The sequence below is a fragment of the Falco biarmicus genome, chromosome 5, assembly GCF_023638135.1.
Source record: "Falco biarmicus isolate bFalBia1 chromosome 5, bFalBia1.pri, whole genome shotgun sequence".
Classification (NCBI taxonomy): domain Eukaryota; kingdom Metazoa; phylum Chordata; class Aves; order Falconiformes; family Falconidae; genus Falco; species Falco biarmicus.
Window position 1 is genome coordinate 53,590,105 of NC_079292.1, and position 11,504 is coordinate 53,601,608.

The 11,504-nt window shown below is 40.6% G+C and overlaps 1 protein-coding gene across 5 annotated transcripts in view; it reads right to left on the reverse strand.

The window, feature by feature from the left end:
* Nucleotides 1–6,418, reverse strand: part of ACSS3 (acyl-CoA synthetase short chain family member 3) — a 99,034-nt gene extending 92,616 nt beyond the window's left edge. For 2 of the 5 annotated variants that reach the window (XM_056340883.1, XM_056340884.1), the window contains exon 1: nucleotides 5,566–5,723. Coding sequence is in view for 3 of the 5 variants with exons in the window: in XM_056340879.1 (XP_056196854.1) it covers nucleotides 6,002–6,309 (308 nt within the window). In the remaining 2 variants the exon portion in view is untranslated. Of the gene's footprint in view, nucleotides 1–5,565; nucleotides 5,724–6,001 lie in introns of those variants that run through there. The other 3 variants (XM_056340879.1, XM_056340880.1, XM_056340882.1) reach the window with 3 other exon arrangements.
* Between the last annotated feature and the right edge of the window lie 5,086 nt (nucleotides 6,419–11,504).

Below are 11,504 nucleotides of genomic sequence, written 5' to 3' on the forward strand. Positions count from 1 at the left end.
TAGGATGCCACAATCTTTTATTGCAACTCCATTACAATGCCATTAATAAGGAAACAGTGGGGGACCAGGAAGGTAACAAAAATGTGCTGTACTATAAACCCCTTCCCACAAAAGAACTTATGAACAATAAAGGATTGGGAGTTGTTTCATGTAATACAGAGAAACTCTGTCTTACTGTTACAAAAGTTGTGTAGGATTCAAGTCATCCATTGATTTTATATCAAATTACTGTAGGAAGAGATGAAGAAAGGAACAGGAGAGCGCAGTACCTGGACTACAATGCATAACCACTTAAGAATGGTCAAAAAATAAGCAAGCACAGGAGCTTTGATTCTTCTAAAGATACATGGCAACATTAACACTACTACATAAATTTTTAACAATCACTTGCTAGGAGGTATGTGAAAACGACATGACTGCAGGTTGAAACAAAAAACAAGACTGCCTGGGATAGCGTGATGAGAGCTTTTCTACCCCGCTCAAAAGGAGCAAGGCTCTTACAGGATCAGAGAAGCAGAGATGCACCTACCATGACAACAAGCACAAGACACGCTTCTCTACAGTCACCCAAGGACATGCTCAAATACCTCATTCCAGTTGACAAATAAAAGCTGTCTGGCTTTGAAAAGCTGGCCTGGGCTGCTGCAAACTTCTGTTGATCCAGTGATTCTCAAGATGAATACCTGTGAGGAACTCTGATTTGCCTGAATAAGTTTTAGTTCGAAAGAACCAGCAACATGAAACCAGGACCCAGTCTTGGCATAAGGACATCAGTGAGATGCCACTTAAAACACAGGTCTAGAATCAGAAAGTAAATATTCCAATAGTTTGCAGAAAGATCAGAGGTGGATCTGCAGGATGTTTGTCACAGCTGCCAGTAAATGTTGCCATAATAAGCAGGACCGTAAAATGCTAATCTGTTGCTACCAGACAATTATCTCAATGCAGCTTACCAACTGAATCCAAGTCTGAAGAACATTGTCTTAGGCTGTGTTCCTAATGCTGAGAAATTAATAACATCAACAAATACAGCAGAGGAAAACAAATAAAAAGAGTAAACAGTAACAACTCTAATACATAAAAGAAACTGCATTCAGTTCACTGGCAGTCTCTCTGAAGAGTTCATCTACTGTCCACTGGTGCCAAGGTGGAAAAAAAAATGACAGGTTTATTCCCATCAAAAATCACATCATTTATAATACACATTATATTATATCACACATTATATATATATATAAAAAATACACACACATATATAATATACATATATATTATATATAATATATAATACACACACATATATAATATACATATATATTATATATAATATATAATACACACACATATATAATATACATATAATACACATTTGATATTATAACACACATTGTTATAATATCAAAACAGCTTGCTTCACAGCAACATTTTAAACCAATATTCTGACAATATCAACCTATCCTTTTGATAAGTCTTTTTTCCTGTCCATGAAAACAGCAGCCTTTCATAATCCACGTTACGCATAACTTCGTTCTAATAAGGCATATCTTTTTAATAATTTGAGTCTGGTTACCCACATTAGGACCCTCTTTAAAGCTGCCTACAACAGTAACCTAGGACTTACTGCCTGTTTATGACTGGGGCTCAGCACCTTCAGTCTCACCGGGGCCCTGAGGTCTTGCAGAGTTTCTGTTGTTTTACAAACAGGAATCTCGTGCATATGTACTTACCTCTTTAATCATACTTTAAAATGACTACTATTAATCTTTTAGGAGTAGAAGTAGAAGAGGGTACAAAAGCGCTGATCTTCTGTTCAAGTTTACTCCTGGCAAGTCAGTTACTTGGGTCTTCCACAGCAGGACTCCTGTTACATACAGCTTAACATCCTCTCTATGGCCTGGGAATTTTTTGTACTGCATTCAGTATTTTCTTCAATGTGACAACAGCCTACTTGTTAGTAATAAAACAAGTACAGTAGTGAAGAAGGCACCACATAATTATGCCTTAATTCACTCAAATATTCAAAAGTTTTGAATTCCCAACATTTTGATTTCCAATATTATCTGCTATCTTAAGAATCAAAGTAGCTGTATTTAAAGACAATATTTAGTCTTCATTCAATGGCTCAGAAGCAAAGATAATTAAGAACAAAAAAAGAAAGTAAAGGCTCTGAATAAAAATGGCATATATGCAAAAGAAAAAACTACATTAAAATTAATTTGCACCACATCTAAAAAAAAAAAAAATTATAGTTAACATCCTTTTATGTCATGCAGGGTATATGTACTTCACCAAGCCAGATTCCCAGGAATCAATTGGATTTTTTAAAAAAAAATTTCTAGATGAAGTGAGAACAGAACCTGTTAGACAAAACCATGACATTATAAGATATTTTGAGATAATATGTTAACTGATCCTGCCACATTTTTAAGTGTAAGCAACACTTGAAGAGCAATCTGTGTAACATTCATAAAGTTCAAAGGGGATTTTACATTGCACTTTTATGACTTAGAGAAAAAACATAACTTGCAAAATTGCCCTCTGCCTGCATGTTAGGAAAAACTGTTTACACATTCCTAAAAAGATCCTTGCTTTAACCTTTCTAAATGGGATTCCACAGGAATCCAAAATAATTTGTTCAAGAGTTTCACTATCTTTAGCATTAAAACCATTTTTCTTTCTAACATCTAAAATGTACATATCCCTTGTTGCAGTTTAAGACTTCTAGTTTTGAACTCTTCAAAGCAAACTCAAAAGAATATTTTTCCTTCAACTTTGTAGCCAAGTTCTACATGGTTTTAAACTTAGGTCTCATTTTGGCTTCTACAGTGAACAATTTTAATTCCTGTATCCTTTTCTTGACTAATCATGCTTTTTTGCTCTTCTCATTACTTCTGATGTGGGCAAAACCAGATGATGTTTTGCACTATACCAGCCACTGATGCAGATTAGAACAGTCAATGGTACCCAGGATTACTGCTTCAACAAAACAGTCAGGATGGTGACACTGATCACGTACCTTTTGGAAATTATTTTGCATCCCATTGAGAGAATATTGGTATTTCCAATGGCAGAGACTAAAGACAACACACTCACACTAGGGCATGCCGGACATTTCTTCCATGCTCTTACAGTATTTAGAGAAGTCAAAAATTGGCATTTGCCTTATAGCTACATTTTAAATGTTAAACCACCTCCTTCAGCTTCTTCAACCCAAGTAAATGAGACTGGAAAATATATGAAAAGTATCTGTTTCCATAAGTCTCAGGTTTGGCAACCAAAACCAAAGATATTGGGGGAAAAATGGATATTTATTAGTGGACCTAATAGCATGTCTCCAAAATAGGAGATGAAGTCTAACTCATGAAGCACATAAATGAACTTCTTAATACCGTTTTTAAGGTCTCCATAAACTGCTTCCTAAGTAAGCCTAAGATTCAGAACTACATCCTCACCCTGTTAGACCAGCAAGCTATGTTATTCTTGAAAGCCTGGCCTCTTCCTCAGTTATGTTCCGTCCTCTTCGCTTTCTCTTCAGCATGTCCTCTGAAGAGCCTCTTGTATACTCTTTCATATATTCAGCCTTTTCCTCAAAAAACATACCTACCTGTCATCCTGCTGAGCACACTGAATGCTGGTAACTGTCTGGGACTTCAGAGGCATTACAGTGCTACACTAGTATCACATACAGCCTGTTATTACTTAAGGGGAACTTAAATAAAAAAAAAGAAATAAAATTGCATGTCACATCTTAAGACATTAAAGAGGCTTATGCAAACTTGAGTTGCTCAATGTTCTACTATCCACAACAAAGCGACAGACACCTGACACCCAAACAATAATTAGGGCCTGATACTGAGTCTTCAGAGGTTTGCATCTTTGTATAATCCCACAGAATCACAGACTGGTTGAGGTTGGAAGGACTGCTGGAGGGCACCTGATCCAACAGCCCCAGAGGCAACACAAGGACCTCCAAGTATCTCCAAGGATGGAGACCCCACAACAAATTCTGTGCCAGTCAGTGCTCAGTCACCTTCACATTAAAAAGGTGTTTCCTGATGTTCAGAGGGAACCTCCTTACGTGTTTCTGTTTGTGCCCATTGCCTCTGGTTCTGTCACTAGGCACCACTGAAATGAACCTGGCTCTGTCTTCTGTACACCCTCCCTTCAGGTATTTGCCCACATTAATGAGATAATTCCAGCCTGTGGCAATCTGCATTCACAGAGGGAGAAAGATGCAAGTGAGAAGTGAGCCCAGAAAATACCTTGGAAGACAAGCCTCATTTCAGCCCATGAACCTTTATCCAGTTATCCCTGCCATAAGGGCAAATTATTTCCATCTGAGAAGTCACAATGCTTTACAAAGGCCTAATCATGTAACTTTCAGCAAGCAACCTCATCATGCTCAGCAAAACAAACCACATTTGTTGACAGAATCTAATAGCAAAACCATGCTCACTAGGGTGTATTATACTCCCATTTCTGAGTTCTTTAAAAGTAATCGTTGTATTGACTTCTTTGTTATTCTACTCAGGAATGCCAGAGCCGGTGACCTTTACTAGTCTTTAATCATAAAATCACAGAATCACTCAGGTTGGAAAAGACTTTTAAGATCATCGAGTCCAACCGTTAACCTAATACTGCCAAGTCCGCCACTAAACCACATTCCCAAGTGCCACATCTACACACCTTTAAAATACCCCCAGGGTACCCCCTCAACCACTTCCCTGGGCAGCCTGTTCCAATGCTTGACAATAAAATGCTTTCGGTGAAGAAATTTTTCCTAATATCCAACCTAAACCTCCCCTGGCACAACTTGAGGCTGTTTCCTCTTGTCCCGTCGCTAGTTATCTGGAAGAAGAGACCGACCCTCACCTGCCTGCAACCTCCTTTCAGGTAGTCATAGAGAGCAAGAATGTCTCCCCTGAGCGTCCTTTTCTCCAGGCTAAAGAACCCCAGTCCCCTCAGCTGCTCCTCACAGAGCTTATTCTCTAGACCCTTCTTTGGACACTTATCATACAGGCAATCCTATCTTCGCTTTTTGAATTGTGCTATGACCTATAAATGGTCAGTGGACCCTATCCATCCATTTTTGGACTTTTGACTGTTACACAGCCCTGCTGACTTAAAAGAGATTTATCTTGGCTGGGTGCTGGTTAATATACAGCTTAACACATATAAACAATTTTCACTAGTAGAGGTGTCAAGCAATAAGATCAGACAACAAGAAAGCAAGCTCCATTCTGCTGGTTCTTTATCTCTTCATTCAGGCAGATTTGAGAATTATTAATATTTTTTAATATATTATCAGAATTATTAGTATTTTTACATTAAAATCAAACCAGAAAAATATAAAAATGCGAAGAAGGTCAATGTACCAAAGATGACCCTCACCCTGTGTTGCCGTTTTTATCCTGTATCAGCTTCTCTTTGAGAAAAGATCAAAGAGCATGATGTAAACTGGCTGAAAAAGAGGCAATGGTGGTCAACACAAAATTTTAACAGGTAAATTATCTTTAAGAAAGTACTGTAAATCCTATCCGGTGATTTATAAGAAGGGTACCATACCCTGTCTTCAGGCAGTTTGCTGTTCATCAGATGGATTTATGTATTACGATGCCAATGCTTTTGCCAAAGATTACCGTAACCACATCCTCTGAATTATGACCTACTGCGTTTCTAAGACTAAACAACTCTGAAAGCTACCGTTTCTGTGTTTTCATAGCTGAAAGTCACCTGTTACAGTGTACGCTAATCCCCCCTCACCCCAACACACTCGTCCACGCTGGTTTTAATCATTAAGCTTAACCAAATATAACCACTGAACTCCTCCATGCTCTGCAGCCATCTCTGTCACCAGCTGCAGCCCGCTGACCCCGAACACGGCCTGGGGCAGCCCTGTGTTAGGCACATGGCCCCCGCACCCGGCACACCCGCAGGCGGCCCTCCCCGCCACGGCTGAGCGGCACCCCCGCGCCCCGGCCCGGCCCCCAGGCGGACTCACCAGGAGGCGCTCCCCGCGCGGCCCTTCTCCAGGGCGCGGGCCCAGGGCTTGTACCACTGGATCTGCTCGGCGGCTGCGCCCCAGACCTTCTCGGGCTCCGCCACGGAGGACCTGAAAACTTGCTCGTACTCGCCCAGCGCCCGGGAGGAGGCGGCGCGGCCGCCGGGCGGCGGGCGGCCAGCGGCGGCGGCCCAGCCCGGGAGCGGGCTGCCCGCGCAGGGCTCCCCCGCCCGCCGCCAGCCGCCGCCCCGGCCCGCCGCCGCCCCAACAAGTTTTGGCAGCGCCGCTAGCCTGCCCAGGAAACCCATCTCCCGTGGGGAGCCGCGCCGGCTTCGTTACGGCTCCAAAAGGCCCTCGGACGGCACAAGACGGCGCGGCCGCGGTTCCCGGCACGGCGGGGCACGGCGGGGCTGCCCCCGCGGCGGGCCGAACCGCCCCCGCCCGGTGCTGCCCACGGAGGCCGGCTCCCCTTGGCCAGGGGGCGCGTAAGCGACTGGGAGCGGGGCGGCGACCGTCGCCTCCGCCCTGGCCGGAGCTGCGGCGAGCAGGGGTGGGCGGGCAGCTGCCGCTGCCGGGCCGCGGGAGGGCCCGGGCGGGCGCCATGTCGCGGCGCCCGGACCTGTCGGCGCTTAGCGGGGACCGACGGCGGAGCGGGGCTGGGAGAGGAAAGACCAAACACCTGAGATTTTTTTGACTTAATGATTTGTGTGACACATGGCCGTAATGCTCCCTAAATATTTATCTTGAAGTACATTCCTGCTTTGAGGAAACATCCCTGTTATAAAATGAGGCATCCTGTTTGTACTAGGAAAGAAAGTTTATTCCTTTTCCCAGAAGACCTCCATCATCCATAGTGGATCTTTTGTTTTGCACATTTTAGCATATGTTTAGAAACCCTTACAGAGTTTCAGTGATAAAGTTTCACAGTATAATGCACAAGGCCGCTAAGGCCAGCTTGAAAGATGTTGATTTGTCGCTTACAGAATTATTTTAGTGCTATAATATGTCTATCCATTACGGGTCTCTCAGGAAATTCTTCCTGTAATCACATTGTAAAAATGCCATACAGCTAAGGGGAACTGCATAGTATGATTTATATTCATGGTTGAGGTAGGCATCTGTTACCCGACTGTTCTTGAATTAGAGCAATAGGAACATAACAATATATATCACGTTACAGGTAAAGGAATAAGAGGATGAGATGAACTAGACTCTTTACCCACTACAGTAGGTTTAAGACATTAAATCAATTTCTTACCCTACCTCAAAAAAACAAGAGGGGTGAAGGATTTGGCCTGTAGACTTCCAAGTTCATCAGAACTTTTAGGTCACCTTCCAAAATCACTAGGAGTCTTTCACCATAAAGATTGGTGGCTACTTCTGTTTCTGAGGTAAATATAAATAACTTTGAGAGTTTCCCATGGCTTGCAGAGGCTGTTTGCGTTGCCCAGTGCTGTATCAACTACCTGTCCCATGCTGAACAGTTCACCTCGCTTTCCTCCCCATTAGTGCCACCATAGAATACAGCCCTGAGTAGCATAATGCTGTTTCCAAAATGTCCAAGTTAAGGATCAAATGGTTATTTCTAAAAGAAGTTAATACCCCCAAAACCTAAAACACCTGAAGGGATAAGTGGACATTTCATGAAAACCTGTTGTGGTTTAACCCCAGCTGGCAACCAAGCACCACTCCACCCCCAGTGTCAGGATGGCAGGAGGAAGAATCAGAAGACACCAGCACCGTAACTCCAAATATATATCCCCCCTCCCTTGTTCTTCCCCAGCTTTATATACTGAGCATGGTATAGGCTATCCCTTTGGCTAATTCGGGTCATCTGTCCTGACTGTTCCCTCCCAGTTTCTTGTGCCCCTCCAGTCTTCTTGCTGGCAGGGCCTAGGAAACTGAAAAGTCCTTGACCTAGGATAAACATTACTTAGCAACGAGTAAAAACACCGGTATGTTTTCAACATTATTCTCACACCAAATCCAAAACACAGCACTGCACCAGATACTGAGAAGAAAATTAACTGCATCTCAGCCAAAACCAGGACACTTCCCTACTGCAAGGTAAAGGCTACAGCAAGCCAACAAAGCAAGAAAATGAAAAATACATTTCTTAAAAAAAAAATAAAAATGTTCTCAAATGTAATAATTTTAGATTATATTTGAGAACACTGCTTTCTCACACACTTTCACTACTGTGACAGGATAATTACTGTCAATAGAGTCCACTAGCCAGAATTTTAAAAATAAATATAGATAGAGGAGCTCACAGAGACTGTAAACACTGCGACACCGTGATAGTCCTGAAATCAGATGCTATTGCTGGATGCCTGGTAGTATTTTATGCATAGTACAAATGTGCCTGAAGAACACAACTTCTGGTCAGGTCACACATAGTTGATCTTAGCATTTTAAAAATATTTTGAGAATTACATCTTTTATTTCCTACCTTTATGATGGCTAGGCTCATTTTGACTTAAAAGAGCCATTCTGACTGAAAATTGTTACAGAAACATGATTAATCTTTTTGATGCCTATTCAGAAATAGGCATCATGCAACCGTAGATTTGAGGGTGTTAACAAGCCCACCATGTGGCTGAATCCAGCGCAATGACCTGAGGCGTGTATCTGGTGGACTTAACGAGAGGTATCAACTTCCTCAGCCCAATTTGTGAAGCCCATTCCCCTCAATCAAATTGTTTGAGATGTATCATGTTCACTCGTGAGGAATAACCCTTCATTAATTGCCTTACAAGCTACTTTGTCTGGATCAGCAACACTTTGATGCCTATCTAGTTAGGAAGGGACCGATAGCAATTGGAAGCAGCAGGCCTCTGGGTGGTGATAGCAATCTGTTTCTCAGCTGGTACAACATCTCCCTTTTCCCCACTGTGGACAAAACCATCCAGACCAGACTAGCTAAAATACTTACATATGTGTATTCCATAACATGTTAGTTGTAGGCACTAACACTGAAAGAAGTATCCTGAGATTTAAACACCTAGTGGGTTGTGTCTGGTGATGCCTGATATTTCTTGCAGTGTTGAAAGACAGTGCTAACCATTTTTCCAGTGTCCATAGCATGTGTTTAATGTGAAGGCATAAGCATTTGACAAAGGAATTTGCATTGCAACAGTAAACACTCTTGTATTCATTTTGAATACACATCCTACTAGAAAAGAGACCCTAGAGGTGTAAGGGATACAAATGAACTTAATCGGAACATGAAGTACATTAAATTCCTATTTTAGCTAAATCCTAATATTTGTTTCCTGAAGGAATATTTCTAATGAGTACCTGTGAAACATACTTTGTTAATTAAACTCATGACAGCCAATACCGATAGCCAAAAGGGTGAAGAAGGGATTGCTAGTTCTCCCAATTGCATGCTAGTAATTCAAGGTTCACTTACAAATGCCATTATAGCAGACTTCTGAACGGATGAGTTTTCCCTCTAAGGATTTTTTTTTCTTTTTTGCAAAACTTGATGCTCCTGAAATTTGTAGTCACTCACAAAGAAATTTGAAGTAATGTCAAGTGATATCTGTAGCAATTACCCTTGTAGGTGTAGACCTCATTGAAAAACATATGTATGTTTCTAGGCATAGATCTAGCAAAGAAGAAACTGTGACACATGGCCTGGGTACTTCTGCAATAGGAAAATAATTTATCTGAAGCCTTTCTTTCATGTAAAAAAATGTTTTTTTCCACAACTGTATCCTTTAGTGTAAGGCATATGTGTTTGAAGATATATGTACATCGAAAAAAGATTAGCGGCAAAATATTATAAATATCATCTCCTGTATATTAAATATTCTGAGTGCCCTAGTGTGTAAGACTTCCAAACTTTGGTAAGTCAAGTTTCAGTTCAAGTCCTTCTGTAAGCACAAAGTAAAACTGTAGTTAAAGAATTAGTACATATGTTAAATCACTTTGCTATGGTTCTACACCACCTTTTGTCCAACTCTTAAACTGTATGTATCCCAAGAACTGCCAGTCTTGTACAAATACATTTCACAGTCCTGTATACCATTGATGTTTAAAAAATAGAGGTAGTCACAGTTTTCTACAATATTCAATATTGTGCAGAGTTAAGTTCAAGTCAAAATAAACTTTTCCATTTTCCTGAAAGGTGATAGAAGTAGTAGTGGTAACCAGCACCTTCTAAGGTACATAGATAGATATAATTATTCTTGCAGTTTAACATCCAGTCTTAGAATATTAAACATATCACAACTTTACTTGAAATCCACTAAAAATATTTTACAGAATTCAAAATAATTAAATCGAAAAAAATACATATTTTGATAGAAATTTTCAAGGAGATCTTTTGACTGTTTTTAGTGAATATAAAAGATAGCATGGTTTGTTCTAAAATAGTAGGATCTGGTCATAGGGAAAACCAAACCAAAACAAGAAAACAAAAGCAAAACAAACAAAAAAAAACTCACAGAAATAGCTATACTCACTGCTCTTCTTTGTTTCACTGCTGCCTTCCAGCCCAAAGATGCCTTCATGTCAGAGGTCTGAGGTACACTTAGTTTTTGCAGTACTCAGTGATGCAGTGCTGAAACCAACGAGTCCATAGTGGACCACCATGTGTCTGCTGAAGTGCTGGGAATTCATGACCTTCTGTTTATTTCTGTCTTCTGGAAATGAGTGTGTAGTGTGCTAGGAGAAAAATGATGAGAACTTATAAAAATGCTAAAATATCTGTCTCTGCAGGCAGAAGCCACTTTTTACAGACTTCTGGAAAGTGCTGAAATGAAAGTCTGACTCAATCCAGGTGACAATGAGTTAGAGATCCTCTGGGATGAAAATGTGATTTTAGTATCAATTATTACTGACATTATCATTTAAGTCCTCCCTGAGGAGGTCTTACAGTTCAGGACAAACTGTATTTCATACATATATTTCCAGATCTAAGTTCTGTTTCAGAAAGCTTCTTGGACATATGCTGAGCTTTATTCATGCAAGTAGTCTTACTCACATGAGACCCTGGCTAAATCTGAGTCAAATGTTCAGACAGCTTTGATAAACCTCTGGGGGACAATGAACTTTCATACTTCTAAGTTCTAAGAAGACTTTGAAAATGTGACAGACAAAACCAGACAGATAACAGGGATTTCTTAATTTAAAAAAAAAAAACAACACTAAAAAAACAGCACACCACCTAACAAATCAAGCACATGAAAGCAAAAAAGTTTCATGCAAAAGCAAAATTTATGATACGTTCTTCAGTGTTTACACACTTGAGCAAAAGAGTCCATGGTAAATTTCATGGAGGACACGTACAAATTTAGCTTCTGCTTTGCATTTCTGCTGTTGTGGTTTTAACTTACAAACTTAAAGATGTAATTTTATAAAGACTGACATTGATTTTTAGGTGATCCATGTCCCTGAACTACCCAGCTTCTCAAAATTGCAGATTATTGATTATTTGTCTCTACAGAAGTAAAATCTGCTGTTTTATTCAAAGGTATTCCTAGGTTTTTTATAT